This window comes from Bombus vosnesenskii, unplaced genomic scaffold, assembly GCF_011952255.1.
Source record: "Bombus vosnesenskii isolate JDL3184/JDL3185 unplaced genomic scaffold, Bvos_JDL3184-5_v1.1 scf7180000013263, whole genome shotgun sequence".
NCBI lineage: Eukaryota > Metazoa > Arthropoda > Insecta > Hymenoptera > Apidae > Bombus > Bombus vosnesenskii.
This window is the reverse complement of record NW_022882923.1, coordinates 2,277,941-2,303,095: the sequence shown is the minus strand read 5'-3', so window position 1 is coordinate 2,303,095 and position 25,155 is coordinate 2,277,941. Positions and strand designations below refer to the sequence as shown.

General features: G+C 33.8%; 1 protein-coding gene across 2 annotated transcripts in view; it reads left to right on the top strand.

The window, feature by feature from the left end:
• Positions 1–25,155, top strand: part of LOC117231367 — a 205,144-nt gene that overhangs the window by 166,515 nt on the left and 13,474 nt on the right. For both annotated transcript variants that reach the window (XM_033489759.1, XM_033489767.1), the window contains exon 5: positions 22,769–23,018. In XM_033489759.1, coding sequence (XP_033345650.1) covers positions 22,769–23,018 — 250 coding nt within the window. The remainder of the gene's footprint in view (positions 1–22,768; positions 23,019–25,155) is intronic.

Below are 25,155 nucleotides of genomic sequence, written 5' to 3'. Positions count from 1 at the left end.
ATTAATACATCGTATTTGTAAAACCGTATAATTATATGAATAATATTGCCGTACTCTAAAAATATATATAATCATTTCTATTAACAAATGGAAGAAAAATTTATACCTTAGTGGGTTAATAAAAATCGTAACATTTCTCGTTGATTAACCTTCGAATCCTGGGGAATATATTTCGATAAACGATTTCTGTCAACGAAGTACGCGTACGGATGTATTTCCAACTATCGACAAAACGTCCGTCGGATGTCAGAATCATTCATAAGCGTTACGAATTGTCCGACGGTGGAAGAAATGTGACGTAGCGAAGAGTAGGTTCGTTTTCGACTTTCAGCAGAGAGGGAACGATTCCTCTCCATCTGGCTCCGATATTCCGACATACTTCTCCTTCGCGGCTGAAATATATATCTTCCAACGGGTAAGCTTTGCAATCACGCGGGAGGTAGTATCTTGATTCGAATAAATCTCCTGTAACTCGAGGATTCTGCGAGAACGCGGGAAGAGGTCTTTTCGTGACAAGTACACACGTAATGGGAAAAGCTTTACGGCGGGTCTAGATACGCAGTATATCCCAACGCCGCCCATGAATTCAAAACAAGTCCCGATCTCAACTACGGATAACGTAATTATACGCGTACCTACATATACGGCTATTCGCTTTATAACTTTACGATCTAAAGCGTATAGCGTCTAGGGAACTAGGCCTCGTTGCGCGTCTTTTCCATTCGCTGTAACTCGATGGCGCTGTGATAAGATTTATTGGGTTAGCTACTAAATTCGTTCGTGTTTCTTTAAGAGAATTTGCCAGGCGTAAGTATTTTTAGATCAAATCTGCCCTATTTATTAGATGTAATAATCATGTTTACATTAGCATATATGCAATTAAAACACTGCAAGTGATAAAACTTATTGGGTTAGGTAATGAATTCGTGTTTCTTTTTGACAAGTTGCTAGGTATAATTAGTTTTTGATAAAATCTGACAAATTTATTAAATGCGACGATTATATCTACATTGGTATAGTTATAATTAATGTTACAGCTGTATTAGGCAATGTGTAATTATATTTATATGCAGTTGCAGAAAATGAGTTCGAGATTTGTGATGAAATATTTTAATAAATTATAAAATCTGAAAAATCTTTTTCTGTAACCTCCTTTAAGTATAACTGGTATCTGATATACTTATAGACTTAATTACTGATATATTAGTAGAGATATAATCGTTAAATTTAACACTAGCTAATCAATATGCAGCGATTTATGAAAATATTTGAACAGTTATTATAAGAAACTTTTATGCATATCGATACTTATTATATTATAAATAACATGATTCTAATATATGTTAAGGGATAATTTTGTTTGCAAAAAATGAACGTAACGAAACATAAATAAAGATTAAAGTCCAGCAGCTTACGACAACTGTTGTAGAAAATTATTTAGTATGATAAAACGTATAAAATACAAAAAATATAATTTTTTTGTGTCTACATTCATTTTTATAAAATGTTGCGGAAAATACGTGGGCCATGCGTGCTTTTGCTAGAATTCACTATAATGGCTGTCACTACAAATCTTGACAGTGTTTGCACATGCAAAGGGAAAACAGGTCAGCTGATCGGATTACGAGACCACGATTCGAACTTGGATCTCTCGCTTGTTAAACGATTGTTTTAACTATTTCAGCTATCCAATCAGTGGCAACCTTTCTTTTTTATCATGTCACTCCAAATGGCTATAGTGAAATACAATTTTAAAGAATCAAGTTTCGTAGACATATGAAAATTAGTATTTACATATTGGTATTTCGTATTGGTATTAACCGATTGGAAATACTAATCGATACAAAATTTAAAATACTTATGGGCCCTACTAATTAGCATGTAAATGCTATAATAAATATGATGTGCAAATATTTTTTGTAACTACTGTACTTATTATCTTTAATTGACATGAATATAAGAAAATACAAGATCAGTTTGAAAATCCTTTCAAACGTATTTCATCTTTCGCTAACAGACTTCTCTAGAATCAGTGTATATGAATTAAGCGTAATCTGGCGAAGCGACTGGCAGCTACTCTTCGAATCGTACATATGGATCGCAGATAACCACAAGTTAAATCCCTTCGATTGACGAAATCTCTATCCTTCGAGTCTTTGAACTTCGAAACCGGGAACATTCGATATTGGTTTTGACGTCGATAACTTTGTCATCGAATAAGTAATCAACGTGACCCAGATAATACGACTCCATTGTGAATATGCTGTAACTTCCTCGCTTAATCGCGAGCAAATCACTCTTCAAACTGCCAATAACCAACTGCACGATTGTATAATTTTGTTATTTTTTTGATATACTTTTGATTTGTCTGTTTAAATATATCTTATCGTGTAACATTATGTTTAATCATAACAACGAACTTTCATATTGATGCATCAAACTGAAGTTTAAACTGAATTTACTGTTTTTACGGTTGTTAATTGTTTTTGAATATGCAAAACGCAAACGATATGTTGATGGTTATCATGAACGTGGCTATTATCGAATTGAGGTAACTCGTTTCATTTATAGATTTCATTTATAGCTTGAATATAATGCACGTAATTTTATGCAACTTGTATGGGAAATAAATCAGAAATGTTGGCAAAATATGCTTCCCAGTTAATTGATCTTCAAGCATAAATGTGTTTCAGTATATCAATAGAATTACTAGTATATTTATATTAAGCATAAATACGATACATCTTAAATAACCCTTTTATAACCGATCTTTTTCAACTCTTTAAAAACATTTTTCTCTTTACCAATTGTTACGAAATTTTTTTTATTATAGAAATAATTGATAGATTTAAGAAATTTCATAAACATTCAAGAAGGGAATTATTTCTTTAATGCCAGGTAGAGTGCAACAATATCGATTAAAAGGAGAGTTTTGATAACACAGAATTGATTGTTAAATATTACAATTGTCTACCATTAAATATCACGCTTTTTTTTTGTGCCCCTTATACTAGAACTCTTATACATCAACAAAATTCATGAAATAAAACTTTCGATGTAACTGTCTCTATTTCTACGCTTCACAATCGAAATCTGCTTCCTCTTGGCTGATACGATTACTATTATAATGTAATATCGATACGCCAACAGTCTATACGGATGCCACAGTCGCAAACATCCGCGAAAGAGCAGTAAAGAGTTGGAAATTCGTGTTCATAACGTTGATACACAGTTTCTATACCGTGCACGTTGCCATCGGACGATCGCGTACATCGAACTTTATCGTTCGTCGTCGCATCCAGTTTGTTCCGTACTCCATTTCCAATGTAAATGCGGAGCGGATCGGTCGCGGCGAAAGAAAATTGCTTGCAGCAGGCGTTCTAACCTACCGTTGGGTCTGATATATCCGTCTGTACGATATTTATTTCAATTTCTTAACCACTTAATATACACACACATTTTTAACATATACTGTTGAAGTAATTACTTCTCTGAAGAAAAACTCTACACCTTTTCTTTTGTATATCCGTGACCTGAAGTCCGCTGTTACGAAGAGAATAGAATTTAGTGAAAAAATTCAAAATAAGGAGAGGTCCATATTATTCTGCCCTTGAATATAAATTGTGTTTTGCGTTATAAGGTCTAAAAACAAAGGAGCTATAAATATATGAACGTGCTCCCTATCATATCTTCTTATTGTATTGTAACACTGTGAGAGTGAGCATCTGGATCAGCATACACTATACCTGTACTTATACTTATACCTATACTTATTTCAATATATTTCTCAATTACAAAATCATCCACTCGTTCCTCTATCAGTCAATCTCAATATATACGCCTGCTGGTTTGATTAGTTTAATCATTGATTATTGGTTATAGTATATCCTTTGAATTCAGAATATTTTCTTTTATCATTGATACAATGTCAGTTATGTTCAACCGATATATGAATATATTCTTGAGAATCTGTTTTCAAAATCACCTTACATATTTTTATCGTAACGGCCTGTATAACTAAAACAATTAACAATTAACAATTCTTCCAAAAAGATGATCGCAAAGTAATTTTGTTGTATCTCGTGATGTTTGCAACGCTGTTTGCACGGTTTAATATTCTGTAGGGTGTATAACTATTTTTTTAAAAACTGTTGAACAACAGTAATATAAAGATTCCATTAATACATTCAATTTAGATTGCAAATAGACATAATAAAAGATATATCGTATTACTTAAAAAAATATCACGAAAAATGAAACATATTTTATTAATATGGAATAATAAATTATTATTTTTCAGACGGCTTGTAAAAGATATATCATGTCCGTTCTCATTCTCGCCACGACTCGTCTTTTTATTATATGATGATTTAAATTATTTGCTACCGGTGAAGCAAAGAAAAATTCCTGCGTTAAGAAGTTAATCTTCCCCGCTGTCTTTTCCATTCTTACGCAGCATTCTTTTTAACAGCGGTGGCGTCGGCGGAAGCGAAAAACCGAAGTAGAGGCTCGGAAAGGAGAAGCGCTACAGAAGCACGCTTCTTTGTCCCGAGTTTTTCACCAAATCTTCACACCAGAAAAGCCCCCGCCAGCAGCCCTTTGTACGGCTGCATAAATTATTTTTTTTTCGGATTTTCGTTACAACTCGAGAGAAAAAAGTGCGGCCTCTTTCGATCGAGCGTGATTCAGCAGCGAGAAACGTGACGCGCTGACGAAACCGACGCTTGATGCTAGTCTGAATGTTACCTTGATTGGTCTCACGTTACGGAAAGCGCGGGAATTTATTTTATCTCTTCTCGTGATGCTGGTAGATTTTCAAATATCGATACGCAAAATGACTCATCGGAGAATGTCGAATATTTCCTTGGCTTGGCTTGTTGCACTTTTTTTTTATAATAAAATGAAAGATTTGAATTAGGTTGTAACAATATTTATAATTAATTTGTAGAAATGATTGACTAATAGAAAATATGTTGTTTTGATTTCTTAGTCCTAGGGTTAGGACATTGTTGCTTGATAATTCTTTTTTTTTTTTTTACCCTTTATGTAGTATTACGAGACTAGTTTAAAGAAAATTGTATTAAACATTTCAAAATCTCGTTAGAATTTAGAATTTATTCGCTCGTAAAAAATCCTGAGATTAAAGAAGAAAATAATTTTCGGATCATAAACCGATTTTATGCGATTTACCTTATCAGTTAGACGATAGAATCAATCTATGAAATGCGCTTTTCCTCACGGAAATAAGTAGTTAATTCTGCTAGTCAATTTTAAACCAGCCCTTCAAGTGTCATTATATTTTGACAGAAAGATACTACAAAATTTGTTTTTCCTAGGAGCAAATGTATAATAATTTCTTATCGTGATCATAAACTTTCGTGTGTGAAGCATTCATATAATAAAGTATTGATTCAGCAATTGAAAACTTGTTTATAATTTCTTTGATTGTCTCTTTTGCAACTTTAATTGAAATTTCAATGTTATTTCCATGACAAAAGATATAAAGCTTTAGATAACGAAAAATATAACAGATTTCGTAGATTACAGAGAAGAAAAAAATATCTAAAGTAAGTAAACTTTATTGTGACACTATATTCGTACTGACTAAGCTGAAATAATATTTTGAAAATCTAGATTTTAATAAAAAAATGGCTCGCAAAAGAGCATGTATGTATATAAAATAAATACAGAATATTGAATTTACAATTGCCCTGTTACTTTTACCTTATCTCAAAAAGGTTAGTTTTATCATTACAATTTCAACGTATTGTATTTCTCTACCATTTCAAAAGTATCGAATGACACAAAAAAGCTTCGCTGATATATCGATTGCTATAGAAATACATATTAAATTTAGCAAAGTAAATACAATTGCACATTCTCTATGAAAAATGTTAAACAATCATACAATATTGGTTCATTCATTCATTACGATAATTAATATATATTTTATCATTGTTATAAATTTATCTTTCTGGATCCGTTTAATTTCGAAAAATTTATGTAAAAATCTTATGAGAAATCAGATGTTGATAAATTTCCTTGATATTTGTATTACCCGTCTCTGATGTTTAACGATCTTGGAAATGATAGAATTACAATTGTGATGGATGTTATATTGTCCTCGATTTTCCAATAACTGATTGGAACTGGAATACTTTAACAATGTATTAAAATTCAAATTTTTCCTCGTTCGATTCGATATCTCGTTCCGCCATAACTGCGTCAAAAATGAAAGGGTTGGACGGGCGATCGTAGTTAATGCGAGTAATTTTACGCTCTATGTTTAATGCATGCCGCCGATTTAGTTTCTGCGTTTAATCAATGCACGGCGGTTTAATTTCTATAATTAATATAACGACACAGGCAACCGTACAGGATACTAATCGTAACTCGGCAAACATAAACGACATCAGGTAAAATTTCATTTGCCCATTTATTTGGAAATGAAATTAACAAAACGTTTGCGATGCTCGAGTTTTCCTAACCACAGTTTAAAAATATTCCGTATACATATATATATATATATATGTATACATATGTATACATACATATATATATATATATATATATATATATGTGTATATATATACGTGTATATATGTGTATATATATATATATATATATGTATACGTCCTTACATTCGCAAATGTTCCAATTAATTTTAGCTAATCAAATTGTTCCTATTATCTATTTTGTTTAAAACATTATTCATAGAAAATGAATTTTTCAAAACATTATGAATTTGTGTCTTTGATAATAGAGAATATGTAGAGGAATTGTTAAAATATATATATGTATGAAATTATTATTATTAAGGCACGTATGATTATTTATTATTTTTATATATCTTATATTAATATATAGTTGGTATTTTTAATTGTACTAAAATTTCTATAAGGATTCTATAGCGTGCACCAATCCTGTATGACACTAACTGTGCACTATTTTTTCGCAACTGTTTCAAATCCTCCAGGTTTAACAGGTAACACTATCACGTTTCTACGACGTGTATTGTACCACGTAAAGAATAGAATGAAATATAGTCGAATGTTTTTCTATAGGTACAAGTTTTTGTTTTCGTGATCGAAGGTATACAATTGAAAATACCATTTGAGAATCGGGCTTTACGAACTTTCAGAATAAACTTTGATGACGTTCGCGTATGAAACGTAAAAGATTTCACGTTTGTATAACTAAAAAAAATATATATATAATCCAATCTAAGCTTTTCACGCTTCGATAATCCAGTTTATAGCCTTTCGAATTTTCTTTGTATCGATTACACGTCAAATCGAAAAGGATATAAGTTACAAGGAGATTTTTGAACTGTATCATCTAACAGAATAACGAAGTAAAAATTCTTTTCCAAAATAAGATTTATATTATCAAAACATCTGTAAATTTCCATTCATCAAAAGGTTATCATTAGTAACGAGTCAAATAGTCTGTTGAAAGATTGTTTTTAACCGAATTACAAGACGAATGTATTTTCCTTGATTTAAATAAACCTATCTATACCTCGAAAATTTTATTTTGCATATTATGTACAATTTTGTACCATTAAAATTTCCATACGTCAATAACAATCTACAGTTCAGTAATAAAAAATAAAACGGTCCTAAAACTTTTATTTGACAGCGTACATATGTCACATATGGTGAAACGTCCTAAAGCTGCGTTGACAATCTGTGCACTATGATTGATCGGTGATTAGAGGAAACATATGTATCCGCCGTCTATACAGAAATACTAATCTTAACAAGACAAACATGTTTACTGTAAATGATGCTAGATTATGTAATCATCCGATTGTGTACGTCTACGTGAATAGGAGTAAAACAGTTACTATACGATATGTAATTACATACATCAACCACACGACTAAGGAACAATGCTAATCACTTCTGTGTGCAATCGATACAATTGTCAGAGTGGTGCATACGTATCATTGAAGTTAGTTGTCGTTCACAGGTTACTGTTAATCCTGACATATTGATCAGTGGATGATCCAAGCCTCCTGTCTTAGAAGTAACACTAGCAATATTTATATTCCTTATCAACGAAGATCGCTGCATTGTTAGAAACTTTATGATACTTCATATGAGGTACGTGTGTAAAATTAAAATATAGAAAACAAAAGTGGAAATTGTATGGAAGTGATTTGTTAACATATGATATGAATAATGAAAGAGATTTCAACATATTTTATGATTATATACTTATCCTATATAAAATTACATCACGGATGAGACTTTATCACATTGGATTAGAAACTTGACTATTGTTCAAGCTATTATATCGTAGATTTCATTAAACCGATTTTTCAATTTAGATGTCATTTAATTGATAAAAGAAAATATTTTAATACGACGTAGTTGAAATGGGGAACAATTTTCTAAGGTTTCAAAAATAACGATAAATTTATGAAGTTCTAAAGAGAAACTAAGAGCATAGTTAATATTATAACGTTTAATATTTGTCATTAAAATTTGTTAAATATTCAAATAATTGACAATAACGTACATTTAATTTCAAAATCAAATAGGAGGACAATTTTAGTAATATTTCATTGAATTTTGAAAGTGTTGAAGTAATTACTTCAAGAAAAACTCTATCTTTATTTTTGTATATCCGTGACCTGGGGACCGCTGTTACGCAGAAAATAAAATTTAGTGAAACAAAAAAAAAATATTCTAAATAAAGAGAGGTCTATATTATTGTGCCCTTGAATATAAATTATGTTTTGGGTTACAAGGTACAGAAACAAAGGAGCTATAAATAGATTTCTATTTACGTTTCTTGTAGCCTTTAGCTAGAATTACAAGGTTAACTTTTTTGGTGATGTCCTTTGCTATAAATATATGAACATGCTCCCTATCGATTCTATTGTATTGTAACACTGTGAAAGTGAGGATCTGGATCACCATAAATTTATACATTATACTTGTACTTCTACCTTTATTTATTTCAATATATTTTTCTGTTACAAATTCATCCACTCGTTCTTCTATCAGTCAACTTCAACAGAAAGCAACAATCGTGACTTATCATACAGTAGTTTTCATCAAAAACTCTCTCTTCAAAAATCTCATTGATTAACTCCAGAAATTGAAAAGTACAAAAAGATGATGATACTACGAAGATCATGTTTTTTAAGTTTACTTAAAATTTACTATCTTGTATATCGCCCTCTTGCGATAAATCTCTAATAATCTTCTCTTTATTCGCTAGCACAATTTAAGAATAGCAGAGCTTGAAACAACAATTTATTTATTACCTGTTTATTTCTCCCATCTCCCTCAGTTACGAAACCTACTTTTAACATCTATAAATACACCAACTTTGTTTGAAACAATTTTATACAACAATTTTTATAGATTCCCTCCGACAAACCCTTCTTATCAAAAATCCTTTGAGCTTTACACGGGCTTCTCATAAAAATCATCTCGTTTATCGGTACATTATATCTAGATCGTTGTTTACGAAACATCCTGTGCGTCAATACATCACAAGGGAAAAAGGAGGAGCGCGCGGAAAAAACGGCGAGAGACAATGGCTGGAAGTTTAATCTTCCACACGAGTTCAGTTCACTCGTTCAAGCAGAATCAAGCAGAGAGACGGGAAAGAGAAAAAGCAAGCGCGGGGAAATAGTAGTTTTATGAGAGGCGTTCTTAATTTTCCAAGTGTCACGGGTCAGCGTAGCTCAGCAAACCAACAACGACTGTCACTGCAGGATCATCGATCAGATGTGTAAGAGAGAGAGAAAAAGAGAGAGAGAGAGATACGAAGTTTGGAGTGAAACTGCAAACGCTTGCCATGGACGTTCGACCTGTTTCGAATGGCATACCGCGTGTTTCGAGCTCATATTCGCCATGATTTATCGTATCCGCGTGCGTTGCCATATGTGGAAGCGTCAGTGCAATCGCTGGATCAGATCTGGCTCATAGATTATCGATGAGAACGCTTGGACGTCGAATAACACAGCTCCAGATGAAAGTTTTCGTGGATCCATAGACAACCATCAGAAAATGACGTCCAACAGAGAGCAACCGGCGAATTGATTTCGAAGATATCCTTTAGATATAACACTAACTTTTCTTTGCTAGGGAATAGCAGAATAGAACCGTGTACAATCGATTTGATGGCAAAATTCTGTCATTTGAACTCGAGTCAAACAAACTGAAACTCCGATCCTTTACTCTCTTTAAACAGATAGTTTCGGTGGTGTTTCGGTTGAGGGATGGAGCTACGTTAAGGATCGTAAAAAATTCATGTTAGTACTTAAACTGAGCCAAAATTCGTGTGAAAGATATTACAAACATAGAGATACGAAGTACAGAAAATGATACATATAGGAGTGGAGCTAGTTTGACTTTATTGAATAATAGATTTCTTACGTGTAACACGAATCGCGTGTATTCTCAGGATTGAACTGAGGTAGGACTGAGTTATTTAACACTGTTTTATTTAGATTACGAAACATTTGATGTGAATCTAGTTAAAGGGAACTTGGGTAATTCTGTGATACGGATAATATGGTGTTAGATTCCATGAAATTATATAGAAATTATAGGAATTGTATAGGTTTATACTATGCAATTTGTGAGAATTTTGTACTGGAGATTTGTATTTATCACATCATTTTCAAACGATATATATTTAGTCCTAGTTCTAAATAAAAATGATAAAAATTCCCTAGTAACAAGTCGTACAAATCGCTTGAAGCTTCTATCCAACACTATACGTATCGGTAGACACGTCATCGAGGCAGCTTACAATTACAATAAAAGAAAATTACATAGAGCTGGAATCGGATCAAGCATAACACCTTATCTGTCTAGTACTGTGGATTGTACCTTGGCCGTAGTATTTAAGTCGGTTTAATTGAGATTTCGTTGGCGAAATCGTCGGACAAATTGCAGAGAGCCACGAATTTCGATGGCCGAGTCCCTCTCAAACAAAGTGAAGTCCGAACACGTCGGTCGATTCGAAAGCTGCAAGCAGCTGGCTAACCCTGTAAAAGGGAGAATGGAAGAATCTTATAGGATCGATTCGGGTGTTCGAGCATCAGCTTTCAGTTTCTTTCTTCTGGTACAGTCCGCTTCTCTGCTCGTTCCCCACTACCTTCTAGACAATCTCTTCCCTTTCCAACAGTCTCGATCCCTTCCCAACCCCTTTGGCTCACTCGATACCAGCCAGGCTATACCCTGGGCTCTTTCATCGAGCGTAAGCGCGCTTAAATACCTGCTGAATCTCGACGAGGCCAGGAAATCACGGACGAGAAGAGTCTGTGAAAAAGGAACGTCTAAAAGGCAACTGCGCGAGATGCCACGGCTCTTTCTTTTCATTCCTCTCCTCCATCTTTCTTCCTTCTCCTTTTTTCTCTACCTTGCTTTCTTTCATTCTTCCCACCATTCTTTCTCGTCGTGTACGCGCGCTGTAGGTTACGTTCTATACCTCTTACACACTGTGCACGTACCACCCCTCGATTGCGGTCAAAATTTGCATGCGAGTTGCGCGCGATCTCCTTCGGGCAAATTTCGAACCTTCCAACAATCTACGTGTGTACGTACCCGTTCTTTCGCCGACGATATCACCCTGTATATGAAAAATTAAATTGCTGCCAATGAACGAGTCCTCCAGGTATTTTTCCGGGAGGCACGTGATGCTTAGTTGCTAATGAAACTGTGATGTTCTATAGAAGATCTAAGGTAAAGAATTTACAAGGCTTTTCACGGCTTTCCTTCTTTATGAAAAGAATAACTATCCTTCGCCAAGCTTTATGTGAATTTTCTGTACGTGTTATATGAAACATCTTGAGATTTCATTAGCACGGCAGTAAGATACGAGGGTTATGATTGCATTGATCAAATTTGAAACAAATCTGAAAATGTATATAGAATTTACAAGATATTTCATCTTGAAAACTATAATTAGCAATTTTGAGAGGAAGTGTACATCTTTTTCTCATTGAAAAAATCAATTCGTTTTCTTTTACATTTATGTCATTTGAACTTTGAACTCTTCGTTTGCTTCTATTTTATATCTCATATTTGAAACATATGGTATAAAGTTGCAATCAGTATAATAGATGTATAATTGATGAATAAATATGTGGTTAAAAAAGAATTTCAGTGATATTTTCTAACTTCCCAAATGGACTTTTTCAAATTCCAACGCAAACTAAGATTAAAGCGATCAATATAGTACAGTGACATAGGATTATAGATTTTCGAGACAGTGCACTGTATTTAATCACAGAAGAAATAGTGGAAAAAGTAAATTCCCTTGGTAATACTATGCATTGAGACTTAACGAAGATTGAAAAAGTATTGAGAGAGAATTGGTTCTGCATAAATTGCTTATAGTGAATCACATTCATTTCTTGTTAGGAATAGATCGTAAAATATTATTGAAATATCAATATAATCCTTTTCCCTTGTCCCGGTTTTAATAAAAACTAAACAAAAGGAGTTATAATCTTAGAAGTGAAATGTTGTATTAAATTTTAGTACTTTTTAAAATAAAATGTGGAGTTTGTAAATTATTTTGTAGAAAATGAAACAGATATATATGGTCAATAGTAATTAATCAGTAGGCGGCTGATCATCAGTGTATACACATGAAATAAAGTAAACTATTATTTCATTTTTTTAATCATTATTAATTATAACTTTAATTAACATAGGTCTGCTGTACATGATTGATTAATATTAGTATTTACATATATATTTTCTTTCAATAACGTAATAAAAATTACTTGACATAAAAATTTTAATATTATGCTAGAATTAACCGGTGACAGAAATATTACTATATTATATTTGAAGTAAAGTGTTATAAATATTATTTGATGTAGATAAAATTCCTATGCTTTTCGTTCAATATTTTATATGCTTCCGGAAACAAAATATATTCATTCGCAAAAATTCGAATATTTTTAATCACCAAAGTATTTTCCTCTCATTTCTCTACGAATTAATTACGTTGCTCTAATCCAATTTATAAATTTCTTACCACCACTGGCATAATTCATAAATATTTTAAATTATAACAAAATCTTCCATAAATTTCCGATATCATTTTTTACATGCAATATTCATTACACTGTCCTGTCATTAACAATAGAACAAATCTAAAAATATATATGATATGTATTTATCTATAAATATAATAAACGTACAAGGATTTAATGTATAACATAAGCTACCCTTCGTCAGGAAGTTTTAAAATACGTCCGTTTAAAAATATTCCAAAACTATGTATCTCGTATTTGTATCTGACAGATCAACCGTGACCTCTATTGGGTTAACAACAACGATAAATTTTTGTTTATTCAACATGACAGATAACTGGAAGAAAAATTCAATGATGCGGCTAACGTGACGTTTCAAAGAACTCGTAGGTTGCAAAACTTTTGCGAAACGGGGGCGCGCGATAAAATTAATAAAACTGTCACAGAAAACAGATCGATATTCCAATATCGCGATGTTCCATCCTCACGAATTAATGGTAAACGTTTTTGTACATTCCGCGGAACGTCTCTGTCGCGCGTGTGTAGCTTCAAATGCAACCAAATAGCAATAATAAAAATGGGAGAGCTGGCATGTAACAGAAAAATAAATCTTCTGGTCGGAAAGAGGGCGGATAGAAAAACGGTTTAGGGGGCGAGGAGCGGATAATCATAGAAAAATTCTTCATAGTTGCGAGGTTTGCGGCTTTTCCACCAATTGTTGAGTAATAATGTGTCAAATAACATTAAAACAATATCGTTGGGAAACGTCACTGCGGTGTGTAGCGACAGGGAAGTGTATTTCATAGCCGCGGTTAGCCTGGAAACCGCCGAGGGAGACACTTCAAAGGTGCCAAAAAGGCTTGACGTTTACGTGCGAAATAACGGTCGAAAGTATCCCATTCTCGGGCGCCGGCAGCCACGTGCATAAATTCGTGGGACAAACTGCCATTGCAGAGGTTTCGCATAGCTACGCCCTTAGGTGCAATGCATAGTGCGACTGCAGTACATTTCGGGATATAAGCCCGCACGCCGTCTCGCTTGTATACACAGTGTCACAAAAATTTCCATTAGAAGCTCGTATCCTATTTTCTTATGTAAGAGAAAAGCGTAAATATTGCATAGGTTTGGAGATAAGGGACTTTATGGAATTCGAGTATTCATTTTGTGAGACAATAGGAGAAAAGGCAAAGGAATGTAAAGGTTTTTGTTCACTGTAATATAAGGCTGGGGTTTTCAATTTATAGTGGATTTTTTAAATCGGATATATAACGATAATTTGAGTGAAAATTTTCGATAATGTTCTGTCGTAATAATTATTAGATCCTATACTACATGTTTATTCAACGATGAAAGTTCAAGCAACTATAAGATAGTAGTAATGTATGTTAAATTTCCAAAAAGAAAAATGAAAATTGAATACGTCAAATATGGGTAGCAATAAAATGCAATTTCAAAAATGTTAATTTCAATGAAATATTACGACGTAACATAGCGGTCGTATTTAATTTTCGAAATGTATGTCATATCAGATGAAATATTGAATTTATAACTTCATGAACTTCATACCAGTTTTATTCAGATTGCCAAGCGGTACGATTAAATGTAATATTAATAGTTTGCACTAATTTGTCCTATTTGCTAATTTCATTTACTCTGTGTATACACAACTTTTGATATCAATACACATTGATGCAATTGGCGTTGTTTTCATAAATATAGAACTAGAAAATTTTAAGTAGAATACATATTATGTGGATCTATTAAAATCTATCAATTTAATTTCTTTTAATTCATTTTTATTTTAACTTCTACATTTAAAAATATTAATTACTGACACATTCTGCCACTGACTTTTAATGTATATCATACTCAAATTATTATACATTACAATCTATACAAGCAAATATATAGTCCATAACTTTTATATTAAAAGTAGCATGGTAGTAATTTCTATTAAAAGTAGAATGCAATTTTGAAACTATATTGTAGGAAGCCAAAAGCATTCACCTTCATGTGTTGTACACTGTAACGTTATACATACATCATCCCATTTGAATTGCAATAAATACACGGTGAAACTACTCATATTCATCACCACAGAAATTTTAAGAGAATTTATATTATCCTTATGGAATTGCTATCTCCCGCTTGTTCCATGTTTTGTCATTGATTCACTTTAAATACTATATTTCGCAATTTCATCTTGATCATTTCTATGTTCAAAGGAATATTCTTTGAACAATCTTCTCGTCGTTTTTCTTCTGCATTTTCTTAAAAGATATAACTTCTAAGATATGTTGCAAGATATTCTACATATGAACTTCCACACTTAACAAAGTTATAACTATTTCAAGGATGTAATCCGTAATCAGTGGCTTAGTGTGCAAGAAGGAATAGACGTAGCTGGTCTACTTGGGACGATTAAGATCTACTCGACTTAATACATTCGTCATTCTAATTCACACTAGAACTAATTTAAAGTCTTTCTCTTTTATCATTTTTTAATTCACGAGATATATGAAAAAGATAGAAAGATCAAACTTCAAAATGCCACCAGTTTTTTAATTACTGACTTTCTTCTTGCATTCTGCTACCTGCTATAGTCAAACTCATCCTAATTAAAAACGTCTTCAAGAGGAACAGTGAGAAGATCTTTTTTGTGAAGCGATTGCTTTGAAGGACCATCGTCAATTTTGCGTATTCAATGATAACTTCATACTAGTGCTTAAAAAATAAGAAAAATACCTATATTGAATTTTCGCATTCGTGTTTCACACTTGACCAATATAACCATGAAAGTCGTGTCTCGTTCCAATGCCAATGAAATTTTAAAATATATTATTTAAAATATATAGCGGCTCAAAGAAATTATCAGGCTCTACATTTCATGTTTATAATAACAAACTCTCGTAATCATATGAAAGTACTACGAAAAGATACTAAATTTAATATATCAAACTTGCATTTAATTATGCTATAATAAATACAATACTTCGTCTAGCCACTGTACGCATACAAATTTTTGTACGATAAATGTTCAAATACTTTCGTGAGCCACGGTTAGCACACGTAGCAAAATAGTTTGGAAATTTCCATCGAAAAGTCGCAAGCATCGCGTAGAACGGACGTGGTAAGCGTTAAGTCTGCCGCGAGGCGGTCGTATATACCAAATAGATACAGGTGTGGAGTTATAGCACGAGCAACCGTACGTGTGTTTGCGTACACACTGTTGCACTTTGTCGTCGGCGGTACGTCGTAAACTGTATCGTTCGCCAACAATCGTCGTCCCCGGACGAGAAACGCGCTACACTGGTGTCATCCTTGTCGCGACCTGGTAATCCCGCCGCTGGTTTTCAACCGACCTCTACCCCTTTGAGCTTCTCTCGTCGCCTCTACACTCGTGCACGAGGTGATGTCGGGTCTTCGACGAATACAGAAAGCAGGTACGCGAGACACAGACCCAGTTGGAGCGTGTTTTCTCGGTTTTCTCTAATTGAATGGAGCAGTTGAGGATTTAACCCCTTGCTCTTGGTGTGTACGTTTGTTTGTTTCCGAGCCTACGTCCGCCCCTGTGTGCTCCATCCTTCGTTCTCGAACTAATTGCTTATGACCTTCGTGCTACTGCACTTCTTGCGCGAATTCAATTAAAGTCACGAACCGATACGAGGATACCGAGAGCCGAAAGTTGCTTTATCGCGAGAACGTGGCCACGAGTGACCTGCTTGGATTATTCGAAAGCTCCAATTATCGTTGTTCGATTTAGTTAGTTGGTTCAACTTTGGAAAATTTGGATTTTTTGAAGTCCAGATTATGTTTTTTCTTTTTTTTTTTTTTTTATTATTTAGAATCGTATCAATTGCCAGGGTTGTTGGAGAAATAGATTCTATGTTCAAATTCATTTGCACTGCATATCTACATCTATAGAAAGAAATAGACTCTAAATTCTATCCTATCGTAAGCATCAATGGGAAATAGATTGCCTAAACTGTGATAAAGTGTCATAAAAAAATATATAGAAAGTAGTATTGTGCAAACTGTTGCACTCCATTTAAGTAATAGTGTAATCATTTATCTAAGTAATATTTATATAATGTCAACGTGACTCTAACAACCATTTCGTTCCATCAGCATGTCTGCGCCATTGATTTAAATCTGCGATAACTAGTTTTATTATCCCATTGATTGTATTGATACACATATACATACAACAAGGACACAGAATTTGTGGAAGCGATATGTAACAAATTCGGATAATGTCGGCTGAATTAAAGCGATATCGAATTTTAACAAATCTCTACTATTCGTAAAATTTTACCGCTATTTCCATAGATTAAAAATAAATATTCATTCGCAACAAAAAACACGTCGGTATCTCAAATTAATATCTAAGTCAATAACTTGTTTAATATTTCTGTGCTCGACCGAAGTACCTTTTCCAGCATGTAGAAAAGAAAAAAGATCAAGCAGAAAACAATGCAGCTTCCACCTTTCCATAATTCATAGTCGATTGTAATCTCTTTTAACCCATTTCTAGTCCGAATTCTGAAAAGTAGCCGCCAGAAGGATAGAATCTATTTATCAACAAGACTCGATCTATACAATGGCTAACGAAAGTATTTGAATATTTACCATAGAAAACTTTTATGCGTGAATATGGTACATCTTGTATAAAACGTTTTTAAATTTCAATAACATATTAATAAAACACGACTCTCATGATTACATCGATAAAATTTGCAATCAACAAAATAAATATATAGAAGTTTTTACGAAGTATTTACGGCTTGTTATATAATAAAGAATACAATCGAATGTCAAGATTATTGCATATATTTAAAGTAAATATCTTGTAGCTCCCATGCACATTTTCAGATTCATTTAAAGTATTACCGATATGATCATAACAATCGTGTCTTATTATCGATGAAATCCTAAAATATATTATGTGAAACGTATAATATATTTCTAAAAAATATTTGTAAGTGTTCAAATACTTTCGTAAACCATTGTATCTTACAAGCAGAATGATAACCATCAACACTGCACGACCATTAATCACCGGGATTCTATTTTTTCGTCTTAGACGCACAACCGAAAAAGGTGTGAATTGCATAATTTTTCAACCAAGAAAATCCCAGTACCGGTGCTTGCAACGAGTATCCAACGCGTACACATTTATCTCTGACTGACACAGATTTGACAAATCGTTAAACGCTAGCGATGTACACACGTACTCGTTGGAAATGAATTTTTCCGTGTTCTGCTTTTCCGCCATGTTCTACGGCTGGAATTAATCGATGGCAATCCTTAACGCGTTACGGCGAGAAAAGTTGGAAGAAGTTTGAAACGCGTACACCGTAAAGTAGAATTCGACACGAATCGTTGCTGGTACAGTCGAGAACGACGTTCCTCGTCGACAATAAGCTAACGAGGATTCTTTTCAAAGGTTTCGAAGAAATGGCTTCTGCCGATTGTCTATGATCAAAGTCCCCACAGATGTAATTTCACGACGGTAACCCTGATTCTTCATTGCGGACTGCGATTGCTGGCGAAACTTTTTCGGGGTAACTGTCGCTGGGCTTCGTTACGCTTGCGGGTATTCCTGTCGTTCGTTGTTTCTATCATTATTTCCCGGTAATCATAATTCAATAGGCAAAAGTGTAATTCTACATGAAAAAATGAGATGAAAACATAAAGTAAAATTTTTTTTGCGAGACTTAGTTTTCGAGAAAATCGAGTTTGAAAAATTAAAAATGAATCAAACAATATTTGTTCATATGTTTCGATTTTAAGATAAATCGAATTTAGAAACTTGTTAAATATATATAGTCCAATTATCGGTAGAATACCAATGAATAATCAATAAGAGGTTATTGTTCAGGTCAAAATAAGTAAAAATGTAGAATAAAATTGTTAAATTTAAGGTCTCGTTTTCAAAAAAATAAAGTTTGTGTTTCACACAATAAAGTTTCAAAAAAATAAAAATAAAACAGTATATATGTTTAGTTAATGTAGATAAATTTTCAAATTGAATTTCCTTGTACACTAGTTATAATGAAGTAAATGATGTGCATAATATTAATACAATATATAAGGTGCATCTATGTGATATATTTTATTCATTTAATAAATTTGAATTTCACGTCCCTTTCTGACCCGTTATGTCGTACTTATACACGCGAAATTTATGCCACACGCCTTGCACGACCAGTGAAACAAGTCAAAATCAACGAATCTTGTCAGAAAAAGAACATAAACATACTCCTCTAGCAATCCAATATGAAATAATGAATTTTAATGCGCATATCGATAGAAATGCAAGGATATATTCGAAAAAACCACCGACTCCCTTCCATTACAACAAAACAAAAAGGGAGAAAAACTCGTTACAGAAACAGAATACAATGTTTTCTCTGACTTTCCTCCGCTTTTAGCTTTCATTTATGCAGCTTTTGTGTGCCCCTTCCTTTTTTTTCTAAATAAATTCCATCGCAGTTTCTGAATTCGGTTTCCTACACCCTCTCTTGCAACGAAACACGAAACAAAAAAAAAAAGGAGCGAGAGAGAGAGAGATGAACAAGATGCACGAGACGATGTTCGGACGCTCTTCTATTTCCTTCCGTGTTTTCGCGCAATTCGCTTTTCCATTTCCACGGTTACTCGAATTTATGAAGAATGTTCATCGAAATAATAATAAATCGAGCAGGATAGGAACGTTTGTTACATTTAAAAACGCGTTACTCATCGGTCGCGAACACGACAGAAATGCCCGGGTATTTGTTCTTATACAAGTACTGGTTGCGTCATGCATTACTCGCAACGCGTTATAGCGAAACATTGATTCATGCCTCGAACCGGATTTTAAAGCGATGTTTGTTAAAAGATTCATCGGAATATCCGGTACACTGAATTCAATTTGTTTAATTTGCGTTCAGCATCGATTTTATAATGTAGCATCGTAAGAGCAACGTCATTCCGAAAACATTCCATAAATAACGCGCATATTCGCGTGCCAAGTTACGTTATGAGTTTTGTGAATAATGTAAGGTTCTTGTTAAAATTAATTTCATTATTATTGCGAGGTAACTTTGTACTTTCTTTATTTGTATAACAAAAGTAATATTTCTAGCAATTTTTGTTGCCCTCTCTTTTATTTCGCGTATCACGTATTTTATAAATTTTTGTTTTACCATGATGTAAAAAGTCACATTTATCATCGGTCACTCGTGTCGTTATATTTTTGTAATTATTTTTAATTTAATATTCAAGATAAAAAATTTTACGTTTTAGTGAAATACATTAATTAAATCAACATTATGGTGGAAGTGGAAAGGAAATGGTAAAAAGTGTGAAAAAAATTTACGAAGGGAATAAGAAAAAATTTACAAAAGGAACACTTTAATCCCTAAAAAGATAACTTCCTGCCTTGTGTACTCGTTTCGAATAGATAATGAAGATTGCACGGCAATGCAACAAGAAAAAACAAAGTTGTAACAATTTCTATCTCTCTTGCTGATTACAACGTAGCTTGGTCAAGATTAACAATAATAACTATCTAAACATAGTAACCACAAGTTCTCAGTAATAGATCCAAAATGTTGTACAAATCGAACATTTTACAGTTTGTAATCAAACAAAAAGCTTTATAGCTAATAAACTATTAAATTATAAATGATAATGATTAGTTAACAATTTAATATGATATTAAAACTAAGATACTTTTATGAATTATACTTTTAGTATATATTCTTTTAGTGAACAAAACTCACTAAATAATAATCTATAATAATGGCAATAATAATAATAATAATAATAATAATAATAATAATAATAATAATAATAATAATAATAATAATAACCAGAGAGATAAACATTTCAATGATAATAAATTAGACTGACAGAAGGGGATGTTATGTTATGTTTCTCTTACTCCAAATTTACAATTCTCTACATACTCGATTGTACGAGAAACATTAACAAAATTGTTCGTTTTAGCATGTCGAAGAAGTGAATCATTAGCGCATAATACTATCTCTTCTGGTAACCACCGATTCCTATTAACTCGACGAAATCCCCGCTCCTCACAGATTCCATCCTAATCATCGACCTACTCAAACTACCAGCATATTCCTAATGCTGAATGTTTCCATATCCAAAGAGCAGAAATACTCTAATCTCACTGATGAGTTCACTTCTAGGTCTATCTCCGCTTATTAACCATACTATCCATTGTTGCTTAACTCACATAAGCCTGATTGCTCCGAGATATTTTCCGGTTAACTTACGTAAATGCTAATTACACGCGCAAAGATCGCCCATCTCATTCTATACCTAATATTTACTTTGCTAAAGTGTTTCGGAGGAAATGATGTAGCACATAGTAAATTGATCAAGGTAACAAACATTCAAGTATGTCACATTACCTTCAAATAAATTTGTATTTGAGAAAAAGTATTGAAGAAGATGACGAAACTCTGAGTGAAATTTTAAAAAGATCGCAGATGAAGTTTGAGAAGGTTTGAATATTTATTTAACAGGCGGACTGTTGATATTTCTGTATTTATGAGAAACTTTAATGCGCAAAAGTTTACAAAATATATATATCTGCGATATTCAAAAATATACAAAATATCCGAAGCAGAGTATTTGTTTTTTAAAATATTTAATAAATGGAATAAATCTGCAATGTAACGTAATGGTTCATGTTAGATACTTATATGGGCTGTCGTTTACTAATAGTTTCTGATACATTCGATGCGAAAAATGCCAATCGTCGGAATGTGTACGTTACTATGGACAACTATTATGATCGAAACACATTGAATGTGTTAAATCCCGGAAGAATAATTCTCGAAGCTCAAACTACCATTAAAGCCATTAAAAGTGCGAGTGTACATTGCTATGCACGTTCAGGAGTATCAGGAAACTTGTCAGCATCTTTCCTCACTGGAAAGTTTTAAGTAAATCTTAGCCGATCCACTTGCGATTCAACTCGCCGTGGGCCGCTCAACCGAATAACTTACTTTCGACGCCATCGCCAGTTCTTAGAACGATAATGATCCATTAAGAAACTCGGAACTCGGGCATTCCTTGTGAATATTACGAGTTAGCTAGAGGGAGACGCTTCTCTCACAAGAGAGACGGATTTAACAGAAGAAAAAACGTTAATCGGAGGAACACGAAGGTGCCGGAAACGGTCGCCGAGTCTTTCGACTTTTCATCGAACTGGAAGGAGTCGTCTTTGTGCTTAACGGCCGGTACCAGCATGCGGTACTAAATGGAGTGGGGAGGGGGGGGTGGAAAGGGAGGATCGAACGAACGAAACGAAGGGCTCGCTTCCCGATTCCAGATGAACGGATTTCGTTAAAAGCAGATTTACATTTTACCGGCCACTCTCTCTTTCTCTTAACTTCTTACTATTTCCTTTTTACTTTTTTCGTGTGTAAACCGTTATTCTCTCCATTCATTTGTACTTTCATGTTCTAATAAAACAAAAAAAAAAAAAAAAAGAGAAGAAGAAAATAATATCAAACCATCGTATGTATTATAGAATTTACATATTAATTAATTAGATCCAAGCATATTAAATTTCGTGTCATTTATACATGTAGTACACATATAGCCGAAAACAAAAATAAATGAATAAATAGTGGACAAAATGTGAATATTAATTTCGATTGTTTACCTCCTTTCATTCGATTCCTTTCGTGACGCCAAGATGAAATTTCATGATGATTTCTCTCTGTCCAGGTGGAGTCGTACACGAATCATCAGCCACAGCCGTATCCACAGCAGAGGTGGGATCGTAACGACGCTTCTTCGCCCCATACCGATCAGACAGAGAATCTTCAGTGGATCGAGATCAGGGTGAATCTTCAACCGTTCCATTTCTCGAACGGCCAGTTGAATTTACGATGCAGCGCCCAGATTCCAGGCATATATTCGGCGATAAGCGAGGTGCAGCTCGGTGCTGGACTGCGTGAACCTGTGCCAGAGAGGGGTAATACGAATTTTATGCTGACTTTGAATGAGAAATCCTGAATATACAACACTCGCGTACACAGACACGTTGACATGTAAAACTGCCCAACGTTTTTTATTTTTCTTCTTCTCTTTTTTGAAAGAGAGAGAGAGAGATTTAATCTTGCACGATGCCGTAAAGATAAGAATGACGAACGAATTTATTGTAAAAGCTGCACTCTGATAATTTTTCAGCGAATTCGGAGAAATTTAGAATCGAGGTTTTCGAGAATGCTCGCTGTTGGACAGTTGAACATTCTATTTTTAATGATTCAGTGAGGATCTACAGTTAGTGGTAGGGATTGTAGTTGGTTATTCTTGAAGTTCAAATACTTCAGATTTAAAATTCGCGCTTTTTTTTCATTTTTTCCGTCGTGATAATTTTGAAATTTATATTTATACTTTCTTTACGTATAATATAAATAAGAGAAGAACTGTAATATGAATTTATAAAGAATTTAATTTTTTGATATCGTGACATAAAATGTTACTAGAATACTACAGACAGATATTTGTCAACATATTTGATATGAAAATATTTTTACACTTTTATAGAGTGTCTATTATTACCACTGATAACGGAATAATGTAGAGCTACCACCTTGCATGGTTCATTCTGTGAATTCTGTAACCTATTCCAAACCGTATTGTGCAGTAGATATCAACACAAGTCGCACGATTCAAAACTACAATAGTCTACTACCATTTTAACGTTCTCTATTTACATGTATCTAAAAAAATGACAAAAAATACAGTATTTCAAAAATTCCCAACAAATGGACGATACAACTCTGGCTGTTCTCTATTATTCTCTCATCGGATTATCCTCAATATCTACATTTAATGCGAAAATATCCACTGAAACGTCCCCTAGCAATACAACCATTAAAGCCTCGGGAAAGAACATTGTCCAAAAGCAGCGAAAACATCTGAACTAACAGAGACACGTAATACACCCGGTAAAATTGAATCACTTAAGAGCCTCTAACATATAACAAGCCAAAGCGGAGAATCCCCCCTATGTTTTTGAGCTACTGTTTACGTTTCATTCGTATTCCCGACGAATTCCCCTTCGTGGCTGAAATTCCGCATAAATCTCGAAACAGGTTGTTTGTTCTTCGCTTTATTTTCTTTTTTTTTTTTACCCGATTTCAACACGATGGACGAACAGACGCGGCCCGCGAGGAACCCGCTTGTGGTTGTACGCCGCGGATAATAGTTGCACGCTCGGGCTTACCAACCAGAAGATTAGCCGGTCGGTCGCACAGTCTAATAAATTTCGAGAGTTAGGGTCCACCCACTCGAAATCGGAAAGGAAGCCTCCGGTGCACGCCGCGCTCGCTTCCTGCACGCGACGTCGACGAGATTTAATTGACCGGCCACGGCTAGAACCGAGACTCCTATTACCTTTTCCGCAGCTCCTCCTTTCCCTCACCGTTCTTCTTTCTGGGCGGCCGAGTACGTCGTTTCCAGGGGAGTATATTCAACCGGAATTCCTGTCGCGACTAACCTGACGTCTTATGACGACGCACAGGTATTTTACGTACAATGACGCACAAAATGCAATTTACAACTATTGAATACGAATAATTAATGCTTTTTAGTACTGTACGCTCGAATAATGTTTCTTCTCTATGCTGGTTTTAACACTCGATGTTAATAAGCTGTCTAATTAGTCCTCGATATTAATGTCATCTAAAAAGGAAATTTTTCAAATTCGATCACCAAACATTGTTTTTCAACAAGTTCACGTTCAATCAGTTTTACAAGATCAAGTATCTTGTGCAGACTTTGCGAACCGTAATACGATCATGTTAGAAAGCTACTTTTGAATGAAAAAGTGCATTTATTGCAGCATGTGGGTGGATCCTGGTGAAATTTGAGTTTACTATTTTAGAGTCACTAAAGTTTCATTTTACTTGGCTTTTGATTACTTAAGGTATGTCATAGAGCGAAGCTTTTAAAGAGGAGTAATGGTACGAAAGTTGCCCAAATTGAGACAGACACAAATAGAAATCTCGCACCACGCCCAACCTTCGCCTGTTACTTATGAGAACAAGTACTTACATACGTGTAGTATACTACAACTATACTATGAGTGTAAAGATATATATGTT